This window comes from Nanorana parkeri, unplaced genomic scaffold (assembly GCF_000935625.1).
Source record: "Nanorana parkeri isolate BGI_ZX_2015 unplaced genomic scaffold, ASM93562v1 scaffold456, whole genome shotgun sequence".
Lineage (NCBI taxonomy): Eukaryota > Metazoa > Chordata > Amphibia > Anura > Dicroglossidae > Nanorana > Nanorana parkeri.
In genome coordinates this window covers 536,094-563,917 of record NW_017306724.1, presented here as the reverse complement: position 1 = coordinate 563,917, position 27,824 = coordinate 536,094, and the positions used below count along the sequence as shown (strand labels likewise).

The following is a 27,824-nucleotide window of genomic DNA, read 5'->3' as shown; positions in this document are numbered from 1 at the left end:
GTTCAAGAGCTGCAAGCAGTATCAGCCAACAAGCTCCGACGTGCCCAAAGGTGCAAAGATGTGAATGGGGACCACTTTCAGCATCTGATGTAACTTCTGGGTAAGTGAATGAAAACAATCCACTTGCTTGTTCATCCTGTCATACTATCGCTACTTTTCCGTGACCCACCCTGTAGGTAGATAGATAGATTGATTGATAGATACATAGACCGGACCCCACTAGAGGCATGTATTGATACCGGACCCCACTAGAGGCATGTATTGATACCGGACCCCACTAGAGGCATGTATTGATACCGGACCCCACTAGAGGCATGTATTGATACCGGACCCCACTAGAGGCATGTATTGATACCGGACCCCACTAGAGGCATGTATTGATACCAGACCCCACTGAAACTGAGCTGCAGCACGGTGGCTGGTGTACTCACTTCTGTGAGATACTGTATATTCCCAAAGAGAGGAAAAAGGAAAAAGTGAAATAACCCACAGCATCCGCATCTATACATTGTACAATCTTACCATTGCTCTGGGTCATCCTCATCTATAGATTGTACAATCTTATCATTGCTCTGGGTCATCCTCATCTATAGATTGTACAATCTTATCATTGCTCTGGGTCATCCTCACCTATAGATTGTACAATCTTACCATTGCTCTGGGTCATCCCCATCTACAGATTGTACAATCTCACCATTGCTCTGGGTCATCCTCATCTGTAGATTGTACAATCTTACCATTGCTCTGGGTCATCCCCATCTACAGATTGTACAATCTCACCGTTGCTCTGGGTCATCCTCATCTATAGATTGTACAATCTCACCATTGCTCTGGGTCATCCTCATCTGTAGATTGTACAATCTTACCATTGCTCTGGGTCATCCTCATATATAGATTGTACAATCTTACCATTGCTCTGGGTCATCCCCATCTATAGATTGTACAATCCCCATTAATAAATAGTACATAAAGATATATCCGGAAGCTGCACTGAAATGCCTAGTTGCATCATTGTATCATGTTACACTGTTACAATAAAAAGCAACTTAAAGGAGAACTATGAGGTGGGTGATTTTCACTCACCTCATAGTTCGAGCCGACGTGTGACAATGAGACTATCTCAGGTCGGCTCAGTAGATCGGGAAGTGAGCGATCACATACCATCGCTCGCTCACTTCTCAATAATGTCCCTGCAGAGAGTGGTGACTGTCACTCACGGCTCCCTGCAGGGATTCCCCCCCCCCCTTGCTCCGATCCTCCAGCGCTGACTGGAGGAACGGACGGGGGGAGGGGGCGGGTAGCTGGGTGGATCGACAGTAATGTCAGGATCCGTCCCGGCTGCGGCGGTCTCAGTATACAGTGGCGCTGTAGCTCGCATGTTAAAGTACCGCAGCGCTGAATACTAAAAAATGGCCTGGATGGGAAGGGGGTTTAACACCGCGGATGTCAACTGGTTAAGGAAATAAAATGTAATTCCTGAGAACACTTTGCCCCCAAAGTCATCCTGATCCTCACTTTTAGGCATCCATACTAAACTAGATTACATTGTAACAATAAGAAACAACATAATAAAATGTAATTCCTGAGAACACGTTGCTACTTTGCTCCCAAAGTCATCCCCATCCTCACCTTTTTGGCATCCGTACTAAATCAGATTACATTGTAACAATAAGAAACAACATAATAAAATGTAATTCCTGAGAACACGTTGCTACTTTGCTCCCAAAGTCATCCCCATCCTTACCTTTTTGGCATCTGTACTAAATCAGATTACATTGTAACAATAAAAAGACACTTAAAAAATGGAAATGAAACTCCCTGGAACTTTTTGCTCCCAAAGTTATCCCAATCCTCACTTCCAGCCATGTATACTGAATCGGATAACTTTGTAACTACAAAAAGACACTTAAAAAAACAAAATGTAACTCCTGAGAACACTTTGCTCCTAACGTCATCCTGATCCTCACTCCAAGGCATCTGTATTGAATCAGATTACATTGTAACAATAAAAGACACTTAGAAAAATAAAATGGAACTCCCAGGATCACTTTGCAACTTTGCTCCTAAAGTCATCCTGATCCTCACTTCAAGCCATGTATACTGAATTGGATTGCATTGCTTATCTCCTGTTTGAACATATTTTGGGATGCTCAGACTGGATGACCCGACACTAAATATCTAAAAACAAAACAGGAAATCTGTGCGACTCAAGGACAGACCCAGAGGCACAAAACAATTCCAGAAGCACATACAGCCCCTGGGGAGTGCGCACAGTCATAGGGATAGTGCACAGACACATCCTATGTGCAGCATATGGAGTACAGAGCATTGCAGGCACTCAGATCATGTATGTATGTATGTATGTATGTATGTATGTATGTACTCACCCCTGAAGGACAGGCTGGTGACCGGGTCACAGTTCTTGTCCCCTTTGGTCAGATAGGTCAGGTTATTGGCCCTCTGCAGCACACAGCGCAGCATATCGCTCCGTGTCCTGCAGCCCCCAGCAAAGTCCTCATTCAGCACTCTGGATGGAATGTAAAATGAGAAAGGGGCGGGGCCCTGTTCCAGCTGTGACACCTCGCCACGCCTCTCTCTGCGCAACACCACGCCCCCCTGAGTTCTGCTGTCTGGGAATGTTCCATTGAGATGTTTGTATCCTTCACATGTCTCAGCCTGTATCCCGGGAAAAGGAGGATTCCTGCAAACTCTACAGAGTGCTGATGATTTATTTTTATGATATCTACCTATCTGTCAAATGCACCTCATTTAGGGGGAGTAATACTTTTTTTTTTGGGGAGCTCCTTAAATGTCCCTCTTATTGGTCTCCTGTAAAAACGTTTACAAATAAAAAATAAGTCATCCTTTTCTTTATGGCGAAAACATAGAAAACCGGCGCACAGATTCAAGTGCAGTATAAAGTGACTGCACTTAGATCTGTGAGCCGGTTTTCTATGTTTTCTTCACAGTGCTGTAACATGGATGTTTCCTTATCCAACCAACCAGGCTGCAGGATCGGTGCATACATCTTCTCTGGATTAATTACCACTATAACTGGAGTTCCTCTGATACTATCAATATACAGGTGAAACTCGAATAATTAGAATATCGTGCAAAGTTCATTTATTTCACTAATGCAACTTAAAAGGTGAAACTAATATATGAGATAGACTCATTGCATGCAAAGCAAGATAGTTCAAGCCGTGATTTGTCATAATTGTGATGATTATGGCTTACAGCTCATGAAAACCCCAAGAACCCCAAATCCACAACCTCAAAAAAGTAGATTATTACATGCAATCAATAAAACAAGGATTGTACATAGAACAATATCGGACCTCTGAAAAGTACAAGCATGCATATGTACTCAGTACTTGGTTTGGGCCCCTTTTGCAGCACTTACTGCAATTACTTTTGCACGATATTCTAATTATTCGAGTTTCACCTGTATAGTCCATAAACAATCGATATAGTTGCGCAAGTTAAAGGAGAACTATGAGGTGAGTGCTTTTCACTCACCTCATAGTTCTAGCCGACCTGTGACAATGAGACTGTCACAGGTCGGCTTATTAGATCGGGAAGTGAGAGAACACATACCGGCGTTCGCTCACCTCTCGATCCTGTCACGGCTCTCTGCCGTGACAGGGGAGGGGCTGGATTCCCTGCTCCGATCCGCCAGCGCTGACTGGCGGAACGGACGGGGAGGGGGCGGGTACAGCTGGCTCTGCCTCTAGATAGGCAGAGCCAGCTGTCAGTCACGCAGCTGGGCAGATCCCGGCACAATTGTCGGGATCCGCTTCAGCTGCGGCGTCTCAGTATACCACGAGCTACAGCTCGCGGTAAACTGAGCCTAGGGTGACGGGAGGACGCTAGTTTGTGTCCTCCCGTTACCCTAAGGAGAACTATGGGGAAAAGACTTAACCTCATAGTTCTCCTTTAATAACTTCTGTTTTATGTTTTACTTTATGGCGGTATGGTTTCATTATGCAGCCATATATTATCTGCTGGGGGTGACAGGTACAGTCGCTGCCAGTCGGCACGTACAAATCTATGAAAGACGGCAGCCGCGTGCAAATATACGCAACTCTGAGCGCCCACATGCGTATAGGTCTGTATGTGACCTATGTATGCAGGTAGCCACGTAGATGGGCATATTTTAACATGTAGTCATTGATTTCTACAGGGTGATTGGCAGCAACTGTAAGCAGCCCTAGCAGAGGAAAAACAGCCGTATTGTAAGCTGTACAGCCATTCAGGCTCCATTCACACGCGCAGAGCCGCCCTAAACAGAAAATACAATGGGGGAATTTATGAACACTGCAGCATACAAAATCTGGAGCAGTTGCCTATGGCAACCAATCAGCTTCTCCCTTCAGTCTGTTCAGTTAAGCTTTGAAAATGAAAAGTAGAAGCTGATTGGTTGCCATGCACAGCTGCTCCAGATCTGGTCTGCTCCAGTTTTTGATAAATCCCCCTCAATCCACTTTAATGTGCATCGTTCAGACCATTGCGGGGGCCGTGCGGGACGAAATCCTGCAGCCCCATAAATAGTACCAGCACGGTAATGCGGCGGATTCCGGCTATTTAATAGCCGCAAACTAGCGGCATCAGTGTGGATTAAAAATATTAGCATTTTCGTCCCGTGCGGTATTCCGCGTGGAAAATCTTGTGGCCCGCCACGATTCCGCCCGTGCTTCTGAACAGCAGCGCGTCCGCAAGGAATCTGCGTGGGGTGTTGACTAGGTGTGCACCGGCCCTAAATAGCCGCTAACGAGCAGCATCTGTGCGGATTTTAAATATTATTGTTCCGGTCTTCCGCGCAGAAAACCGTGCGGGAATTATCAGGGATTGAGGAAACAAGTACAGCCAACTGCATGGGAATGTTCTAGGGATCTTATAAAGCTGCAGCAGGCAATGCACCCCCCGCCCCTCCCCCACTTCCTTTTTTGCCATATATCAACTAAGGCATAAATAAGCTGAATTAATTTTACGCCAATGTTCTGCCTTTTGTTCTATGTGGTAATGGTACATTTTTTCTGCGATACACAACGCGCGGCTGTGTTAGCTGTGATCGTGTTCGGAGGCACAGGCGGAATTGCGGCGGGAAACCGCGCAATCAGCCCGACGTGACTGGGAAAATAATGCCACCCACAGCGTGCACGCCTGGGCGACTACTGACTGCAAGGCAATCCACGCGGAATCGTGCATGATTGACGCGCGGTGGGGTGTCGCCTAGGTGTGCACCGGCCCTGATTGGCGCCATCCGTTTGTCACTGCAGCACCCCTCTATTCCAAAAGAGACTTACCAGTCAGGAGCGCGATGGAACTTTAATCAAATCTTCAACCTAGGTGCACTATGTTGAAGTTTTGGTGGATGACGTGTGCCAAAGAAAACACATTTTGGATCAGCAATGGTACATTTGGCCCTTTGTGTCCAACAACAAGTACATGCAGATTGCGCATGGTTTGTCTTCAGATGGTAAGAATTACGATAAAAAATCACATACCAATGAATGAATGACTGGAAATGACAAAGGAATCCATGCATTGCCTCTAGACAGTTACAGATTGCTACAAGTGTATCTTGGTATTCTTACTGCTGCCTCTGGACTCACCTATACACAGGAACTCGGGCAAGATCGGATCTGTCCTCCACTCCTCCAGGGCAATTTTTTTATCTAATTAGGCAGCCTGCATTGCAAATCCTGTGCCAAGGTGTGAGGGCTCCTACCCAGTACAACTGGAAGAGATCTACTTTTCTCTGCCTTACCTGGAGCTGCCTATATGAAATGATCCATTTACAAGGAGACCTCGCTGATGAAGTGTTGTCCTTTATGTAAAAACCGTACAAGAACCCCAAGTACAAATTTCCACTAGAATCTCTCTCTCTTTCTCTCTCTACACAATCAAGCGAGTTAATAAAAGGAAGAAACACGATGTATGTTATAAATGTGATGTGGACGACGTTATGTGAATATACTTTAGATTTTTCTATTCACCACTGGTATCTTCCAAATATAATTTTGTTTATCAGAATATGCAATGTAGGCATTCATTGTTTAACGACAAACGGGATACAAAGTTACAGTTTTGACTGCCGCTTCATCTATATATAGAACATATATACAGTGGTACCTCGGTTCACGAACTTAATTCGTTCCACGATTCTGGTCGCGAACGGAATCAAACTGTGATCAGACCGCGATCTCGACTAGAGGAAGCCACGACCATGTATCAGAGCAGGGAAGATGGCGGCGGTTGTGTTCATCACCCGATGCGGAGTACGCGAACGGAAGCAAAGTTTTGCCGAACTGCCTGTTCGCAAACCGAATTGTTCGTGAACAGAAGCGTTCAAGAACCGAGGTGCCACTGCATACATATATACAGTGTATATAGATATAGATATATATCTATATACACAGTATATGGCTCAACGAGACGGGGCACCCAGGAATACCTTGAAACCAAGTTTGTCCTGCACTTTTAAGGCAGAAAACAAGTACAGTTTCAATGCAAATCAACTGGTCATCGGCAAGACTCACAAGGTGCACCCTAATGGGTTCACCATTAACAAACAATACTTGTACCTTTTTAGTGTTCGGTCAGCACTTAGCTTTTGCACCCAGCAGCAGAGAGCCCTGAGCATTAGTAAGCTCACATATATATATTACATAGTTACATAGTATTTGAGGTTGAATAAAGACACAAGTCCATCGAGTCCAACCTATTGTGTGTGTGTGTATAGGTCCCTGAGTGTTCTTATTCTTAAGAGTACCTGTACCCTTGTACATTACGGTCTCTCAGGAAATCGTCCAAAAGAGGCAGCAAGTTCCAGACCCTAACCGCGCGAACTGAGAAGAACCCCCTTCGCCCCTTGTGTTTGAATTTTTTTTCTACCAGTTTTAGGTGGTGGCCTCTAGTCTTTGTTACGGAATTAATCTTAAAGAGTTTGTTGCCAATGTTACCATGACTATGGAACATTTTGTACATGAAAAAAACATGTCCCCCCTTAATCTCCTTACTTCCAACGTAAACATATTTAAATTTAGTAGCCGTGTCTCATAGCTCTGGTCCTCCATCCCCTTGATGAGTTTGGTCGCCCTCCGCTGCACTCTCTCCAGTTCAAGGACGTCCTTTCTGCGTACCGGTGCCCAAAACTGCACCGCATACTCCAGATGTGGCCGAACCAGTGATGTGTAAAGTGGCAAAATTATAGACTTGTCCCTGCAAAACATTCCATTCTTGATGCAGGACAGGACTCTACTAGCTTTGCTTACAGCAACCTGGCACTGTAATCTATTATTCAGCTTGTGGTCTACAATGACCCCCAAATCTTTCTCCATTTCCGACTTCCCTAGCGGCATACCCATAATTGTATAACCCATTTGCCTATTTTTAATCCCAAAGTGCATAACTTTGCATTTATCGACATTAAACCTCATCTGCCACATAGTTGCCCACTCCCCAATTTTATCCAGGTCCTCCTGCAATGTTACACTATCTTGGTTTGTTTCTATTACCCTCCCAATTTTGGTATCGTCAGCAAACACTGAGATGTTTACTCCGTCCCCGATGTCGTTAATAAACAGGTTTTATATATATAGATACCGTATATACTCGAGTATAAGCCGAGATTTTCAGCCCATTTTTTTGGGTGAAAAGTGCCCCCCTCGGCTTATACTCGAGTCAGCGCCAGCGCGTCATCTTACTTACCTCGCCGAGCGTCGCGTCACTGCTGCTCCGTTACTGCTAATACAGTGCAGACAATACATTTACAATTATAATAACATGAATGTATTAAATGATCTGTATGTAGCCCTGTACTATGGATCATTTAACCCATTCATGTTAGCAGAGGATCATTGTAAATGTATTGTTGCAGGCACTCTATATGTACATGTACTATATACTACATATAGAGTGCACTGAACAATAGATTTACAATTATCCTCTGCTAATATGAATGGGTTAAATGATCCGTAGTACATGATATGTAGCCCTGTACCCCCTTTTCCACTTAAAGAGCTAGGTTATTTTTCTTTTAAATAAATATTAATGTAATTTTATTGGTATCTATCTACCAGTAGCTGCCTTCATTTCCCTCGGCTTATATTCGGGTCAATACTTTTTCCCAGTTTTTTTTGGTAAAATTAGGTACCTCGGCTTATATTCAGGACGGTTTATACTCGAGTATATACGGTATATAAATAATGTGGACAGCTAAAACTAATAATGAGGTTTGGATACCAGGTAAGATGATGACTTAGGAATAGAGGCTTTATCCCACCCAGAGGTTTACAAAGCCTTCAGGCTCCAGGACCCAGAACGGATTAAGGTTCTAAGTAGGGATGTTCAGATACCAGTTCAGATACCAGTGCCGATACTTGGCATTTTCATGAGAACTACCGGGGTTGCAGCGGTTAGATAGTCACATAGTTAGTCAGGTTGAAAAAAGACACATGTCCATCGAGTTCTACCTATAGAGATGAGAGGAAAAAAAGAAGAAAAGCCTAAAACGGATCGCTATGCCCACAGCTACCCCCTATTGATCCAAAGCACGGTTCAATTTGCTCCAACAGGGGGGAAAAAAATCCTTCCTGATCCCATAAGGCAATCGGATATTCCCTGGATCAACAATCTCTGGTGCCTCATATACTGTACTTCTAAGACAAAACACAAAGAATCCCCAGCACACCTGCCAGCCGGCCTGCAACATAACACATTACCCCGTCTAACAGTATAGGTTAAAAGCAGAGGTTTTAGTTGCACAAACCTTTGGCCAAAAATATGTAGAAGCCGCACTGGAGTGAGACTTGGTGATGTCTCTGATGTTCTGCTCACTGTTCTCCTTGCTGGACCTGAGATGCAAGAATAGCGGCTAGCAACTATAGGATATGCCCACTGCCATCCACTGTCAGTCACAAGGGAGGTGGTCCTGATGGGGTACTAGCCTTTCAGAGTTCCCATGAGGCTCCAACGACCGACAACAAAAGTCATCGTCTGCTGGACTTCATCTGTGTTACAGCGGCAGTGACTGGTTTTATCATCTTCAGTATTACTGTGCTGCACTGAGGACAGTATGGACACTCCGTCCTAGTACTGGCCCCACTATGTGTCCATGATGATAGACTCATGTACCTGTTTCTGACAGGTACATGAATCTATCGCTAGTTGTGGCATTTGTTCCACAAACATCAGAATGTCTACGATGCTCTCAATGAGTTCAACGGACGGACTGTGTTTAGCTGAGGGTCGGTGCGCACCTAGGCGACACCCCACCGCGCGGCAATCGTGCACGATTCCGTGCGGATTGCCACACAGTCACGAGTAGCCCAGGTGTGCGTCCAAATACGATCGCGGCTAACTCAGCCGTGCGTCGTGTATCGCAGATAAAAGGTACAAGTACCTTTCTTCTGCGATACACGACGCGCGGCCGAAAGCACGGGCGGAATTGCGCCGGGAAACCGTGCAATCCGCCCGGTGCGACTGGGGTGCCATTGGAAAATAATGGCACCCACAGAGCGATCGGTGAACACCTGGGCGATTCCTGACAGCACGGAAATCTGCGCAGAATCGTGCACGATTGTCGCGCGATGGGATGTCGCCTCGGTGTTCACCGGCCTGAAATAAAAGGCTGTAGGCACCTATGAATCAATCCCGCTGCTGACAACAAACAATCAGCCACACATAAACTGTACATCAACCACACATAAACCGTGCACAAAGCACAGCAAATTAGTTCCCATGTAGGCAGGGTTTAGGATACATAACGGGTTACATTGCTCCAAAACACAGACATGCAGATTGTGTACTCATCTGAATAAGGTGCGATAGGCATCCAGTAGTCACAGTTTCTGCTAGCGACAGCAGTCTATTGTGCATAACCCCCCTGGTCACATGACAGCAGTCTATTGTGCATAACCCCCCTGGTCAAATGACAACACGTTTCGACCCCGCTGGGTCTTTGTCAGGTTTTACTCCAAAGGTATGTTTAATACGTATCTGTCACATATGTCCCGCTTTGTCCCTTCTTAAAAAAGCTAGGAGTTATAGATTGGCCTGATCCCCGTACATTGCAGCCTAATTTATAACTACAAGTGCTGTATAATTTTCTCAGCTCCCTCTGACTCACATCAAAGCAGAAATGGAAGTTCTATAAATACTGCACTGGAACCGCATGAGAATGATAATCTTTCCTGGAACTTCATATTTCAGAATGCTCTGGGATTGCAGAATGGTTGGCTCCAAATGGTTTCTCCTTTTTATTTGTACATACTGTAGCTACCTTGAAATGTGCCATTTACAGATACCCTCTGGACACGTTCCTGTAGCCAGTTCTCTATCCACGTACACACCACCTCATCTATTGAAGGTCTGTAATAGATTCAGCACCTTGAAAGTGAAATGATCATATAGCAAAATAGGAACGGGAAATTGATACGCCTCTCCGAAATGGACAAAATGATATCAATGTCAAATAGTACAATTTACATAATTAGCCCGATGTCATAAGGGGAGCGGTGGCAGCAAAAGGCTGCTTGGGTGTAATATGTGTAATACGGCCCACAACATGAAGACTATTGTATAGGCTTTTAATGGATTTCTGTAATTGTGGCATTTGGGGGAAGGATGTTTGTTATGCATAAACAAAGATGGCACCCTGCTAGAAAAACAAAAGTAGCTGAAGGTATTGTCATAGAGGGTAATGTGATCTCTAAAATGTAATGACCTTTATGCTGGTGTCAGATGGGCGATGCTGCCATTAGCGACACATCCCCATCAGCAGAACCGCTAGGAGATCATTAACAGGCAACCCATCTGTCCAGATGGAATCGCTCTCTCGTTGGCCGAGCCAGTGAGCTGTCGCTCCATCACTGGCGTGAACCTGGCAAATCTGGATCGCTAGCAATTGGAGCGACATCTTGCTGCGTCAGCTAATGAGGGAGCGATTCCATAGGGACAGACAAGGCAGCGAATCTGCCGATGGCATTTGAGACAGATCGCCAGCAGCAGGATTTTTATAGTCACCCATCTGACATCAGCCTTACATTCAATAAAATATTGTGAATAATATTGCAGTTATTGATAAAGGTTGTCGTATTTTTTGGAATTAGATTGGTACAGCCCTCCATAGAATTAATATGGCCCTTTGCGGCATTATTATACCCAGTTCTACCCTTTGTGGTCCTACATAGAACTGATATGGCCCCCCCAGTGGCCCTCTGTAGAAGTAATATGGTCCTTTGCAGCATTATTATACTCGGTACGGCCCTCCATAGAACTGATATGGCCCTTTGCAGAATGATTATTCCCACTATGGCCCTCTGTAGAACTGCTCTGGCCCTTCGCAGCATTATTATACCCACTGTGGCCCTCCTTGGCCCTTTGTAGAACTGCTATGGCCCTTTGCAGCATTATTATCCCCACTATGGCCCTCCTTGGCCCTCTGTAGAACTGCTATGGCCCTTTCAGCATTATAACACCCAGTATGGCCCTCTGTAGAAGTAATATGGTCCTTTGCAGCATTATTATACTCGGTACGGCCCTCCATAGAACTGATATGGCCCTTTGCAGAATGATTATTCCCACTATGGCCCTCTGTAGAACTGTTCTGGCCCTTCGCAGCATTATAATACCCACTATGGCCCTTCGTAGCCCTCTGAGGAATTGATATGGCCCTTTGCAGCCTTATTATCCCCACTATGGTCCAATGTGGACCTCTGTAGAACTGATATGGCCCTTCGCAGCATTATTATAGCAAGTATGTTCCTCTTTGTCCTTTTAGTTTGGCATGCTTGTATTATTTTCCAGGTGGGAAACCACTTCTAAGACATACTGTATGTAGCAGCACCCACGTAGACAAAAGACACTGAAATGTGGTGGGACGTGTACTATACATAAGAGTTTTCTCTGTGCCTGAAGTTTACCTTAAAGTAGAATGAAATCCAAGAACAAAAATGTAATATATTGCACCGTATCAGTTTGCATACACTGCTGAAGTCTGGGAAAAACTCCAAAGCAACCCTTGCAGTTGTCTTCCCCCCGCACTGCAAGGGATAAATGTGCTATTTGTATTGGGGAACATTAAGAAGCACCATCACACTAGTTCCAAACGTCTCCAGATTTGTTATTCCAGCAAATACCACTAGGTGAAAAGTTCCTTGGCATCTGAAGATGGTTTGTGAGTTTCCTCTGCTGAGTGGGTCATGTCCACCCCCTATTGGACAAATGTCAACTTGTTTTTTTTTACTGTCACATGGTTGTCAACTTTCAAGGTGTAGGAGGCCTCAACTGTGGCTCCTGACAGCATTAAAAGGGCCGTATATATTATTCAGCATACGACAAAAGACTGTCAGTGACTTCAGACATAGTAGGGGAGAGAATCAGAGATTGCAAACATGCAACAGTGGTGGTTGGAGACTGAAGACACACCACAGGAGATAGAAACTGGGGACATGCTACATCACTGGTCAGTGTCAGTGCTTGCACTACTAACTGCTGGGGTCTGTAAAGAATCACACAGCAACTACCAACAGGGCACATGTGGCCCTTTGGTCGCAGACTGGGTACCAGGGCATTGGCATCACTAGGCGGGTGCTAGGGGTGCGGCGCACACCGGGTGACACCAAATTGACTGACAGTCATTTTGGTGTCACCCCTCTCTGAACAGTCGGGCACTCGCTCAAGGACCAAGAGCCCAACAGTTGCGCGAGAAAGGAGGGGACCTGGCAGCATACCTTCTCCTGATGGGTGAACGTTCCCTTCTCTCTTTGCTGGCATCCATCACCAAGGGTGCCACCGAGAAGTAACCATGTGTGACGTCATCACGGGCGTGATGACGTCCCAGTGGGGTGTCACCTGGTGGCCGCTCTGGGTGACACCACGCCTCGGGACGTGCCTGTGCCAGGGTATTAGAGAAATCTCATGAAGGGGAAAAACCTATCATTTTTTCCAACTTGCTATATTTTTTAATATATATGGAGTACGTTGGCAGGTTCTCTTTACAAGATTATATGACTATCAAGTATCAGGTTGATCTTTCTGGTATAGTGGTATCTGTATAGATCAGTGATGGGAGACACCTTCTGGGCAATTCCAGCTTGTAGTTTAGAACAAGAAGTAGAGGTAAATGGAAGGGGCACAGAAGAGTTACTGTATCTTCTGCCATGGCTTTGGAAGGCCCAGTGTGCTGGCTGGAGATATGGACCGTCCCATTCACCAGGAACAAGTGGTGGGTCCTAGCAAAGTCCAGGGTGGGAATATAGCACTCTCTAGAGTACAAAGTGAGTGCAGTCCCTGACAGAAGGTATAAGAAGATGGTGGAGAGACCTCATGATTCCAATTATACAAGCATTTGCCTATATTGGATTGTGCATAGTGCACAGACTCAGTGTGGGGTAACACTTCCGTTGGAGGGAGCCCACAGGGACCATGGTCCCATTAGATGATTCTGCTATATTTACTGCTCTAAAGTATACACAGCACAGTTAGGCTTGGTGCACACCTGGGCGTTTTTCAGCGCTGATCGAAGCGCTGAAAAATGCTCAAACAGTGAAATCCTATTAAAGGAGAACTATGGGGAAAAACACTGCCCCCATAGTTCTCCTTAGGGTAACGGGAGGACGCTAGTTTGTGTCCTCCCGTTACCCTAAGGAGAACTATGGGGAAAAACACTGCCCCCATAGTTCTCCTTAGGGTAACGGGAGGACGCTAGTTTGTGTCCTCCCGTTACCCTAAGGAGAACTATGGGGAAAAACACTGCCCCCATAGTTCTCCTTAGGGTAACGGGAGGACGCTAGTTTGTGTCCTCCCGTTACCCTAAGGAGAACTATGGGGAAAAACACTGCCCCCATAGTTCTCCTTAGGGTAACGGGAGGACGCTAGTTTGTGTCCTCCCGTTACCCTAAGGAGAACTATGGGGAAAAACACTGACCCCATAGTTCTCCTTTAATACCTATGGGCATGGTTCCCACCTGGGCGTATTTCACCGCGTTTTGGCGCGCTGAAAAACGCCTTACGCCCGAAATAGTACAGGAGCTTCAGAAGGTATTCACATGCCTCACTCTATTACAAAACTCAATACATAATAGATCCCATTGCACTCCTGACCGGATTGAACCCACAAGAAAGTCGGGTGGGTGCTTGAAGTGACTGCAGATACCTCTGCATATCAAACGTAACCAGTCAAAAAGTCACTTCCACTCCATTTTAAAATTATAGTCAATCTCCTTTATTGACCAGAGCAGTGTCACATTGCTAAGTAACGTTTCGAACCAAGTGGTCCCTTCTTCAGGCAAACAAACGCTTTTTGGGTGCAAAGTAATGATTTCAATGGCTCTGCCCACTATCCTGAAATGAGGAATAATCCTACTTTTGGGATATGTGATGGAATGAGACCTTGCTCTTTAAAGTATAATTCTGCTTTCCCAGGTGAATTTAGGAAAACGGAATTACCCCTTCCAATCTGGCCCCCTTTTCCCCCCTGCTATACTTACCTTTTGGCAAACACTCCTTCCCCTCCGCCGGTAGCGGTGTACTACCTGTACCTCGTACCGTGTTTCCCCGAAAGTAAGACCTACCCCGAAAGTAAGACCTAGCACTATCTTCAGGGATTTCTGTAATATAAGACACTGTCTTATTTTCGGGGAAACACGGTACTAATATGTAGCGCAGCCCTAACTGTGCCGACCAATGATAAGCCTTTCTGACCATGCTGACCAATGAGAAGCGCTTCTTGCTAAGAAGCGTTTCTCATTGGTTAGCAAGCTCAGGTTACCATGCTGACCAATGAGTGCTCACCATTTGCGAGCGAAAATCTAAATCCATAGCGCAGGGCTGCACTACACAGCAGTATGGGGTACGGAGGGCAAGGTGTGCTCGCCGAAAGGTAAATATAGAAAGCTCTACTTTGCTATGCACTGCTTAAAAATGAGGGCTTTTCGATTGCTTTGATCCCTTCCCACCATAACCTGTGCAGTGTACACCTAATATACAGGCGGGTAATGAACTCCCCAATGTGCTGGTGATTCTTCAATGTCCGCTCAGAGGCCTCTCTACACTTGCCAGTCACCCTGAGCTGTGAGCATTCCAGCAATGCAAGCAAGCAGACATCAGTTCAGTGCTTGGATAATACAGACATTCAGGGGGCTCCAGAGTGGGCTGCCGATGGCATTCCTGGCACACGGCCTCCATTGTGATGTCATAGGTCACTGCAACAATGTCTGATATACAGAACGTTATTTACAAACATGTACTCCCCTATATCGATTGTAACAATGGAGGAGATGCCATCTGGCTCGCATTTCCTGGTACAGCCAATGAATGAATATGACGGGCCCCTGGCAGGATCATGGAGGGCCCTCCAGACCTGCCTCCCTAAAAATGCTATCTGCCTGGCTGCCCGTGACACCGACATGTTCTGGATCAGTGACCCAGAGCAAGTATCCATATCAGGAGGTGTGACTTAAAGGCGGATTCCTTGTGTCCGCACTGAGTGTCTCTGCCAGGGTGAGTCATTGCTGTGGAGGAGGGAGACGATATTTATAACACAAGGTGCATCAACTGCATTCAGATCATTGCTGAGCACTCCAGTCACCGGCTAGGAAAATCCCACCATGTCCAGTATAATACCGAGCGCTGCATTAACCCTTTCACTGACAAGGCCTTTTTTGTGGGTTGTTTTTTTTGCTTACATGTTATAATTCACATTTTAGGCCTGAAAATTACTTAAAACCCCCAAACGTGATATATTTTCTGAAAGCCCAGACCCTGTAGGATAAAACGTCAGCAGATGCAATTTTTTATGTCTCACGATATTATCGCAACTCTTTATCAAACTTAAACATGTAAAAAAAATGCACTTATGTTAACTTTAGTGCCCAAATACACGATATAATACCGCGACAAAATACAGTACCCCAAATTGTCCATAGGCGACGCTTTAAAAGCCCCTACAGGCCATCAGTTTAGAGATAGCCGTGAATATTTGTCCTAGAATTATTGCTCTCAATCTGGCGCACGGGGCGATACCCAACATGTGTGGCACGATTGTCGTTTTCGTACGTAGGCACCCCTGACGCGTGTATATGTTAATATGCGTGCGCTCTCAGGGGCGGAGGACTTTAACATTTTTTTACATTATTTTTACATTTATTTTATTTGATTTCATTTTTCTTTTTACTTCACTTAATTGCTATCGCTTAAGGGGGCTCAAAAGCCCCCCTATGTGATAGCACATTGGCGGTGACAGGTACTCTTTAAGGTGACTCTAGGGGGTCTAAATCGCGCTCCAATACCTTATTGCACAGCTTCTGTAGCCGACCAATGACAGCTTCAGTCACCTGTACGGCCGTCACCCAGGTAAGGTTCGCGGGCCCCTTACTTGAGTGTCGGCTGTACCCCCCTGAAGGCGGCCCTGATGACAGCTAAGATACTGGAAGTGATGCAACCGCTTCCAGTTCCTTAGAGCAGGGAGGAGATTGGTGAACAGATGTATGCCGGTCTCCTCCCCGGCTTCCTGCCGACACCCAACATGCCAGACCCGGGCCCGTAGGAGGTGCAGCTCTGAGCCTGGTAAGCAACGTGGGGTGGGGGGGTGAGGTGCACTTAGAAGCAATCTAGCATGAGCTGAACTCCGAAATAAGCAAATATTGTCCTCATACAACAGTCATGTGTATTCCTCCTGGCTCCTCCTCTTGGTGAGCTTTGTGCAGTAATCCAGTGTGAGACTTGGAGCTTCCTGTAATAAAGACCGCTCACAGCTTCTCTCTTTTTATCCAGGGTGACTAGTCTTGTCTCCGCCCCTCCTGTAGTTTCCTGAAGTGGGTGAGGCCTGCTGGACCCCTCCCACAGCTCTGCTCTCTGCACAGTGTATGTGCAGCACAGTTATGATGTCACTGGCAATACGTATGCTTTTACCAATGGAGAGATAAACACCAAACCCATAATTACTTCCTGTTCATAGCTAAATGTTGTGAATGTAAAAATGTTTAACTATAACTATTCCTCCAAAAAAAAAAAAAGTGCTATAAAAAAAAAAAAAAAAACTAAAGTCAGTCAGAAGCCAAAGGAAATATCTGGCACTTGGGGGAGGATATGACTCAGTCATGTGACAATGCTGAGCCAATCAGTGCAGTCACATAGGAAACCCATAGCGTTGTGTGATCTATGACTCCAGAATCATGTAGATCACTCAGGACTTTCCTTTTACTTCCAGCAGCTGAATACAGATTTGGGGGAGAGTAGGGAGTACAGGCTGCTGTCTGGAGCTAAGTTAGGCCTCGTTCAGCGTCTCCACCACTAAAAGCGACCCGCAGAGGACCGTATAACAGCGGCTGCCCTGTGTTCACAAGGTGATACCGCTGCCTCCTGAATGCCGTTCATCCCAATGGAGGTTTTCTATTGCAATACTGCGTGTCCGTGTGGTTGTGGCACGGTCCTATTGATGTCAATGGTCGTGTTTGGCAAGCTGCAAGCACTATTTTTACAGATCGCAGATCGGTGTGTGGCCCCGCCCCCTCTTGTCATTCTCATTGACGCGTTTTGTTGGGGAACCAACCACACTCATCCCCATCCCTCTATTCATAAAACGGCATGAGCAGATCTCACTGTGCACATGTGCGAGATAGGGGGTTGTGTCATAGGTGTAGGGGGGCAGCTAAAGAGCCAGGAAGAGAAAGATGGCTGCCTGTGACGTCAGCAAACAAGATGGCAGCAGAGGACAGGTCCAGTAGGAAGACAACGCTGGATGTGTTGAGCTTGTATGTATGTGATTACATCATAAGAAGAGTGCCAAAGGGGTGGGGGAGGGGAATCCTCTTTAAAAGGGTCAGGGTTATGAGAATGGGGCTGAAGCACACTGCTGGCAGCAGGCTGTGCACTCAATTGAATGAATACAAGGTATTCTGTGATTGGACGAGGGGCGAGTGAACGTCACAATCTCCTCTCGACCAATCGCAGAACACCTCGCATGAGCTGCAGGGTGAGCACCAGGCGGAGCTGCAAGTTTCATGCTTGGTTGTTGTGACCCAATGCAACACATCCTAACATGCTGGAAGTGACTAGGACAGAATGAAGTGTCACTTTGTCACAATTCAATAAAGTTGTACCAAAGTGGTACCATCATTGTTCATGGGGCCCCGAGTGTGCAAAGTCTGCAGCTCAAACAGCTGTGCACAGGGGCAGCCCTTTGAAATGAATGGCTTCCCTATGCAATCGTGTGCATTCATGCCCATCAAGTGCCCGAAGAACGCTCAGTGATGTCATCGATTGTGTGGCAATGCTACTCTGCCAGCAAGGAGCATGCTGATAGCAGGAGGAGCTCGGCAGTCTGCTGCCATTGTCGAATCACAGCTGGGGGGAGGGACAATGCCAAGATTTCCATAGACCATGCTAGGTCCGAGAGACTTGACCACCCCGCAGTATGTCCCTATTGGAACTCCTGTGTGTGCAGTCTCTTGTAGTGACAGGTTTTCTTTATAGATGATCTCCGGCATAGGTACATATTGTCTACATACTAGACTCCGGTGTGTACATAAATTATGTACACACAGGAGACAACAGGGCAAACCCTGGGGAGCTGGACAACAAGAGGGGAGCAACTGATCAGGAGACCCCAGGCGTAAGGGCCAGGATACAGGAAATGGCGACAATACTGGAGGCACAGGCTCAACAGCAAGGAGAGGCCAAATACCCTCCCAGATCAGCCAGGTGGGGACTAATTGCTGGGAGACACCTGCAGGTGAGCACTGGAACTGCAGGATCAGGTTCCAGCTCCACAGTGCCACTTGGAGGTGCTCTGATCCATCTCTTTCCGGGTTCAGGAGAGCTTAGGTTTAGACAAGGAAAATCAACCTTTATTATTTACTATGAAGGCACTATTATTATGAAGGCACTAATGTGCCACGTGTTCGGGTGTGGGCGGGGGTTGTGACTGCTCAGGGGGGGGGCGGCAGGGGGCTGTCTTGCCTGGGGCAGCACAAAGTGTAAATACGCCGCTGCCTGCCCCTGAACGCAGGGAGCTGGCCAGTTTGCGTTCCAGAGGCCAAACGCTTTGGAGCACAAACTTTGTGGTGTGAACCAGCCCTAAGGGCTCATTCACACCACATCCAGATCATCTCCTGACCAGACCAGACCAGACCAGATTGTTTCCAGGCCCAAAATGCATACTAATGTATCCCTAGGCTATTGCTGGCCTCTGTTCACACCAGCGCAGTCCATTCCAGACCGGAAAAATACTGCATGTCTCATTCTGTCTGGTCTGGAATGCATGGAAACAAATACAAACGCATGCAAATGCACTGGAACGCACCTGAAAGCCCATTTTAAGCTAAAAAATAAACCAATGCTCCGGAAGGCGACAAAAAAAGCAGTAAAAATGCAGCAAAAAGCAATTCCCTGCGTTCAAGATCTGGTCCTGAAAATGGTATGAACCTGCCCCATGGCTGGGTTCACACCGAAGCAACAGCGTTTTTGCGCGCTGCTATGCACGTTTTATGCGCATAAATCAGAGTGAGCGTTTTTGTGAATGAGCAAATGCGTGCAAAACTGCGCTAAAACACAGCACATGCGTGTTTTTCTAATCATTTCCTATTGAGTCTACGGGGCCAAAACGAGCTGTAATATGCCAAACAAAAAGCTCCTGTACTTGTTCCAGCGACAGGCGCTTTGCTTATTGTGACGGAACGCTCAGATGTGAACAGGGCCATAGAAATGAATGGGATGTTAGTACAGAAAACAAACGCTACAAAACGCTCAGTGTGAGCCAGGCCTAAGGGCTCAGTCAGACGGGCGTGCACGCCTATAAGTAGACCCGATCCCAGAAAGAATAGGTGCTGCCTGTAATTGCACGCAGAAGCTTGTTCTTCCTTATGGGAGGACACGTGTGGATATCCGTGCGGGTCCGGGTGCCCACACTTGGACACAGACAATGTACGTCCAAGTGCGGGAACGTGGACCAGTGCGCATACGCAGGCGCAGGTGTGCATGTGACTGAATGTAATGGCGTGCATAGGGAAGAACTGGCTGCTGCGCACAATTACACCCAGCACCTGTTCCTTCCCGGATCGGGTCTTTTTATGGGCGTGCACGCTCCTCTGAATGAGCCCTTAAAGACAACCTGTCATGACAAAAGCACGGCTTCAATTTACAGCGTGCTTCCAAAAATGACAATTGCCTGGCTGTCGCAATGAGATCACGCACATTTCCACGCAGCACCCCTCCCTTCCGGGATCGGGTCTTTTTACAGGCATGCACGCCGTAGGGATAAGCCCTAAGAGTCCAAGTTTACTCATCAGCAAACCATCCGTGAGAAATATGTGAGAATATTGTCATGTCTGTGAGAAAGGACCCTGCCCTGCTTTATGGTATAGGAAAGAACGCACATATAAAGTGCTGATACATGCTGCACAACGCCCGCCCGGGGTTCTCCACCTTCTCAGACCACCATTGTATGTCCTCACACCCCCTTCACTAGACTGTCATCATCATCAACATTCATAGGTACCAGCATGACTTTATAGAATGTCAGCAGCTCGGTTTTACTCTGCATATGAATATCCAGCTGGCAGAAAATAATACAAATTGTATCCAATTGAAGTAAAAACTTTACACATTTCTGCCGTTGTTTTTGTACAATGAAAGCAGCATGGTCTGGACGTTTCTCATATGTCATCTGACGCATCAAATCAATATCTGCGCTTCTATAATGCAGGGAATCCCGTTTCATTTTTTTTTTTTTGAAGCTGAAATCTGCCATCTTGCAGAAGTCCTGCGTTGCGTGCTGGGACGCCTGGCAGCCGGGCCGGATTTCCATTTCGGGCACCTGCAGGCACGAATGGAAATCTGTTTAGCCTGAGGCGCCGCCCTTAACTGCTGTGGGACCCGCCGGCTTTCACATAGGCAGAGAAGGACCCCGGCGTCGCGTAGTGCTGCCCTAACAGGCATTTTACAGGGATACCTTATGCAGCACCGGGGTCCTTCCCCTGCGTTTACGGAAGCTGGCGGTTCCTGTAGGCCAGGGGTGTCCAAACTCCGGCCCTCCAGCTGTGGTGAAACTACAAATCCCACGATGCATCTCTCTCCGGGAGTTGTGGCTGTGAGAATCTTGCAATGCCTCATGGGATTTGTAGTTCCACCACAGCTGGAGGGCCGCAGTTTGGACACCCCTGCTGTAGGTGCTGCTGGTCTTGGGGCAGGAGGGTGCGTTTTGTGCAGAATGCCCCATCCTTGCTATTGTGGGTGTTGTACTTTGACACAACATCGGGAATAAGGGTCCGTTCACACCAGATGCAGTGCGTTTCGGCCCGATTCTGGCCAGAACGCACAGCCTCGCATTGTGTCTGGCTCACTTTTTGGTGGGGTAGGAGGGGGCGTGGCGGGCCTTTGAATAGCACTGTAGCCACCCCCTTTCGGCAGCAATGCGATCGGCCGCACGGGATCGCAAGGCACATCATGCCTGTGGTCCTGTCCAGTGCGATCAAAATGCTGCAAGCACTGACATGCGAGAGTAGGTACCTGCACAGTGCCCCGCTCTGGAGGGCACCTGTAGGCATGTGCTACTAATTTGAAATCCAGTCCTGCCTAAGAAGTGCATCCTGGTTGAGCTCCTTTGGAGGGATCGGTCATACGGAGAGGAGGAAGCCTTGCGAGAGCGAGGAATAAGGTAAGCGTCTCACCTAGACCAGGGGTAGGCAACCTCGGCACTTGGCACTCATATCTCTAGCTCTGGGATTCATGCCTGTGGCTGTCAGTCTTGCAATGCCTCATGGGACTTGTAGTTCCACAACAGTGCCGAGGTTGCCCTAGACAAAATGCAGTGCCGGAAGTGGGGGGGAGGGCCGCATGGTGACATGTTACAGATACTCCCAGGAACTTCTTTGCATTCTTTTTGTAAAACATTTCTGAGATTAAATAGAAAAACAAATTGATTTCTAAATCCTGTGGCTGAAATAAATCACACAGCATGCAGCAAAGCCTGGGGGATTGGTATCGGCCCTTCTGGGCATTGTAAAGGATATTCTTGTCCTATCCTAAAATACCAGCAGCTGTCATTGCACTGTCATGCCTGCTCCCCCCCTTCCTGGTCTGGACACAATCCATGCTGCCCGTATCTGTCCCAAGGCAGGACTTACCCTGGAAAACCACCGAGCAGTAGGTGTCACTGATGTCGGTGTCTGGGGTCTGCACACTCTCTGCATGGAGAATGAAGACTCGGAGCATTGCTGCTGCTGCTGCGTGTAGCACCCTCCCTGGCTGCAAGTTGCTGGCAGCACCCTCTCCTCTCGGACAGCTGAGCTCTGCACGCTGACTGCTGACACACACACCGGCTGTGCAAAGCCCCAACCTACCCACTGACAGAGCAATGACACTTGTACTGGTCACACTGACGTCTGAATATACACTGGACCTCACTGGCAGATACAAGGAAGACCCCCTTTTGGTTGCAATTTGAGATAATTGTATCAGGAAAAATGCAGATTCATCAGTTTTGGATTCATCGGCATGTAGATTTGCTCCATCTGTAGAGCCGTGCACTGCAGGGAATGCGGGAATTGTAAGGTTCTACCCAGGCAAAGCCACATGTATGAGAAGAATCCACAAATCTCTGCAGGTTTGTTTCTTTAACCGATTTGCTATCATATAGATAGCTAACAAAGGTACCAGTACCTGGAGCATAGTGTGGGGGAAGGAAAGGCAGGGGGAGCGGTTGCCCCGGGGTGCTGCAGGCCGCCGGCCCTCCCATACCGGGCCCCGTGGTCAGATTGGAAGCTGCCGCTGCTTTGCAGCTCTCTCCTCCCCGCTGGTAGCCGGCTGCATGCGGTGGTCTGTGTCCCCCCCTGTGGGGATCAGAGGGGACACAGAGCCGATCCAGCTGCCGGTGTTCTGTCGAAAAGGTCCAACTCGTCCAGATCTCTGACTCGTTACGTCACGTCCGGTAACCCAATTCACAGCCAAGGCGCCTGCAAACATATCACTTAGCACATAATCAAAATATACCTAAAATACAGGCGCCTTGACTGTAAATTATCTGGACCCGTTTCGCCGCACATGCGCAATGCAGGCAAATAGCCCGGGAAATTCATGGACCCGATCACCTCTTCAGCGCTTGCGCAGCCGCGCTCCAGATGACTAACGAAGTCCAGGATTCTGTTACAACACCGGCGCTCAGTTCGTTTCGGCCGGCGTTCTGACATTCTTCACCGAACACTGGCCGAAAGGATGAACTAGTAAGGTCTGCACCAGGCAAAGGTGCAGACCTTACTAATCAACCAATGGATCACCAGGGGTTGTGCCTCCTACCGGCAAGAATGTAAGCAGCTGTGGGGGCTCGAGAGAGAGGGAGGTGTCAGGAACTTGCATTTTCCTGCAGCAGGAATCCCAAATCTGCCATTTACAAGCGGCCGCTGTCATGCATTCAAGTTAGGCCTTGTTCACACCAAGAGCAGAGCAGTTGCAGACCGGATCAAAACTGCGCCCAATCTATTCCAATGGTATTTTTTGCTCCAGTTCACATCGCAGCGTGCAGTTGCAGAGCAGATCCAGAGCAGGTGAACCTGCCTGCTCTGGATCTGCTCTGGAATGCATCAAAAATGCATGCAAATGCCTGGAACACACTGAAAGCCCATTTTAAAAAATGTTTTTTTACCAAAAAGAGCCCAGAACGCGTCAAAAACGCATAAAAGACTAGCGTGCGTGTGCAGATAGCACAGGAAGCAATAGCTTCTTTGCTATCTGCTGGTATTTTGTTTTGTTTTTTTTATTCTGACAGCTGCTGCCATCAGAATAAAAAAATTTTTTTAAAAATAAAACAGCATAGGAATGAATGGCTAATTTGCTATTGGCTATTTCACTTTGCAATATCCAATAGCAAGCTGGCTATTGTACCCGCCCACTGCTGCTGTCAATCACTAGATGAGGACCTGATGGAGAACTTTAGGTCCCCCTCTGATGATTGACAGCAGCAGTGGGCGGGTGCAATAGCTAGTCTGCTATTGGATATTGCAAAGTAAAATAGCCAATAGGAATCTAGCTATGCATTCTAATGCTGATTTTTTTTCTCTGACTGACGGCGGGCCGGCGGCCCCGATGTCAGAAAGAAAAAAAAACATATTGCAGGGAAAGGTTTACTCTGCTAGATATAGCAGAGTAGTCCTTTCCGGGAGAAAATGTTTTTCTCCCGGGTGGCCGGGAGCCGCTAATAGCGGGAGACTCCTCGAGCGTCCCGGAGAGTTGGGATGTCTGAGATGATCGGATCATGAGTCATCATTTAGGCCCGGTGCAGACCGGGTCGCTGCACAAATGCAGCCAGCGATTGCCGCGCAGCCCCATTGATTTCATTGGGGTGACATCCGTGCGGCAATCGCAGAAAACAAGGTACATGTACCTTTATTTTGCGATACACAACGTGCTGCTGTTTTAGCCGCGTGTTCGGATGCACGGTCGGAATTGTGTCGGGAAACTACGTGACTGGGGTGCCATTAGAAAGTAATGGCACCCACAGCACAATCCGTCATGAAGCTCAGTCATCGGCCCTTAACCCCTTCGTGACGGGAGACGTACACTGTAAGTCCCGCCACAAAGGGACCAAATGACTCGTCACGTACACTGTACGTGACGAGTTATTTGCTGCACTAGAAGGCTAGTAACCATCCATTAATGAAAGGGTTAAACTTTTTCAGACACCCGATACCTTAATATCGGGTGTCTGAGAGCCAAAGCAGAGGGGCAAACATGCCGGCAAAAGCCGGCATTCTGACAGCTCGTATAGATCTAGAGCAGTGGTTCTCAACTCAGGGGTCGCGACACCTTCTGCAGTGGGTCGCGGCGTCCTTCCTGCAAAGAGCGGCCCATGTTCAGGAGGGAGACATAGAGGGGTGATTTGTGCGAGCCAGCCTGTGGGATTGACTTTACTGTCACATTAAGAAGCACCATCACACTAGTTTTCAGAAGTCACCGGAATTATGAATCCAGCAAATACCACTAGGTGAAACGTTCTTTGGTAGCTGAAGATGGTCTGTGGATTTCCTCAGCTACGTGGGTCATGTCCGCCCCCTATTGGACAAATATGTGAACTTTGTTTTACCCTTTCATATGGTTGTCAACTTTCAATGTGTAGGCCGGCGGCAACTGTGGCCCCTGACAGCTCTAAAGTGCGCATTGCACCGTTTATTTATATATTTATTTTTGTTAGGGTTAGAACCCCCCCCGCCCCGTTTGCATACATGAATCAGATGGCATGGGTGGCTGGCTTTGTATGAAATTCTTCTGACACTGCACGGGACGAGTGACACCGCATAGGACCGACTGAATTTTCTGGGAACTGTGTGAAAGCATGGGACAAGAACACATGGGACCAAGCGATTGTGCCGGGAGCTGAGTGACAATGCACGGGACCAAGTGACACCGCTGGGAGCTGTGTGACAATGCACGGGACCAAGTGACACCGCTGGGAGCTGAGTGACAATGCACGGGACCAAGTGACACCGCTGGGAGCTGTGTGACAATGCACGGGACCAAGTGACACCGCTGGGAGCTGCGTAAAAACATATGAGATAGAGCGCCTCTGCTAGGAGGTGTGTGTGTGTGTGTGTGTGTGTGTGTACCTGCTAAGGACCAGATTTGTTTTGTTGTCCTGATACTTAAAACTATAGAGTTCAGAGTATATTCATAGTGTATGTATGAGTGTGTATATGTGTATATTAATGTGTGTATGTGTGTGTGTATGTATGTATGTGTGTATATTAATGTGTGTGTGTGTGTATATTAGTGTGTGTGTATGCATGTATGTGTGTGTGTATGTATGTATGTGTGTATATTAATGTGTGTGTGTGTGTGTATATTAGTGTGTGTGTATGCATGTATGTGTGTGTGTCTCACCTTGTAACATCTACCTTTTCTATGCGCTGCCCATCTAGGGATATTAAATATAACATTAATAAGTTGCTTTTTGATTGCTCTAAAAGAACGCACAAATCTGAAGAGTTGCGTGTCTGTTGCATGTGTAAAGTCGATTGATTGTATCATCGGTGCCTTGAAGCTCGGTTGTAACTCATTGCCAGGCAGGGATCTGTGTGGGCAGTGGAAGTGGGTACGCCAAGGTTCTAGCTCAGAGAATAGTTTAATGGTTGTGTGGCAGCCTAAGTGGTTTCCTCACGCCCACTAAGGTCTCGTTCACACCTAGGCGTATTGCATATGCGCGACCGTCACGCGTTTTGCGGTAAAAAAAGTAACGCGACCGTCGCGCGTTTCCGAAGGCTACTTGGCTGTATCCCAATGGAAACGCGCAACAAAACGGCCCAAAGTAGTACCTGTACCTTTTCAGGCGTGGGCCGCTTTGTAGCGCGTTAGGGACGGGCGGAAATACGCCAAGGTGGAAACGAGACCCATTGACTACAATGGGATTTATATTTTTGAGCGTTTTGTAGAGCGTTCGTCGAGCGTAGAACGCGCTACAAAACGGTCAGGTGTGAACGAGGGCTAAGAGCCATTAGAGAACACCAGATTGTATGTGAGATTTGCATTTGCCTCTGTGTGTCCAGCCAGCTTGAGATGGATGAGTCTCCCTCCAGTGGTGGCCAGCAGTAGTGCAGGAGGCTGTGAGTGGAGGTACTAAGTAGAGGTAATGGTGTGGTTTGGTTTAGCTAACCTGTACCTACTAGTGAGTGTGCGTGTGTGGTCTGCTTGAGCGCAGAGTTTTCGGATTAGGAGAGTTCAGGGAAAGGTTCCCCACAAGCCTGTAAATTGTGGGTGGTGGCAGCTTAGATTAGATTGTGTGTGCGCGTGTGTTGTTGCACGGCCTTACCGTCATGCCTGCAGACTGGGAGGCGCTCTCCTGAGGATCTGCTGGTGCGCTGGAAGATCTCCAAGGACGTACAAAGGACAGCTATAGCCTGCGTGTCGTGGGGCCCTTCCCATGTCCCTGTACCCCCTCGGTGACCCTCCTCCGGCTCGACGTCCGTGACATCGCCTACATACACTATATTGCCAAAGTATTGGGACGCCGACTTTTACACGCACATGAACTCTCATGACATCCCAGTCTTAGTCCGTAGGGTTCAGTATTGAGTTGGGTCCGCCCTTTGCAGCTATAACAGCTTCAACTCTTCTGGGAAGACGTCCACAAGGTTTAGGAGTATGTCTATGGGAATGTTGGACCATTTGTGAGGTCAGGTATTGATGTTGGGGGAGAAGGCCGGGCTCGCAGTCTTCGCTCTAATTCATCCCAAAGGTGTTCTATCGGGTTGAGGTCAGGACTCTGTGCAGGTCAGTCAAGTTCCTCCACCCCAAACTCGCTCATCCATGTCTTTAAGGACCTTGCTTTGTGCACTGGTGCGCAGTCATGTTGGAACAGGGAGGGGCCATCCCCAAACTCCTCCCACAAACTTGGAAGCATGAAATTGTCCACAATGTCTTGGTATGCTGATGCCTTAAGAGTTCCCTTCACTGGAACTAAGGGGCCAAGCCCAACCCCCGAAAAACAAACAACCCCCCCATAATCCCCCCTCCACCAAACCTTACACTTGGCACAATGCAGTCAGGCAAGTACCGTTCTCCTGGCAACCGCCAAACCCAGACACGTCCATCGGATTGCCAGACAGAGAAGTGTGATTGGTCACTCCAGAGAACACGTCTCCACTTCTCTAGAGTAGAGCTGCAGCTAACGATTATTTTCAAAATCGATTAGTTAGCCGATTATTAAGTTCGATTAATCGGATAAACAATAAAATAAATGTTAAAAATTGGCTCCACTGATGGGACTACTAGTTTTTATTGAGATTGCACTCCATCACAGGAGCAAGCTTGGAGCGGTGGAATAAAAAAAAAAA

General features: G+C 47.3%; 1 protein-coding gene across 1 annotated transcript in view; it reads right to left on the bottom strand.

The window, feature by feature from the left end:
• The window catches only part of DYSF (dysferlin), a 171,685-nt gene extending 149,414 nt beyond the window's left edge, over window positions 1-22,271 (bottom strand). Inside the window, exon 1 of the mRNA XM_018560469.1 lies at window positions 22,131-22,271. Within this exon, the coding sequence (XP_018415971.1) occupies window positions 22,131-22,218 (88 nt within the window). The 5' untranslated portion in view covers window positions 22,219-22,271. The remainder of the gene's footprint in view (window positions 1-22,130) is intronic.
• Window positions 22,272-27,824: the final 5,553 nt, after the last annotated feature.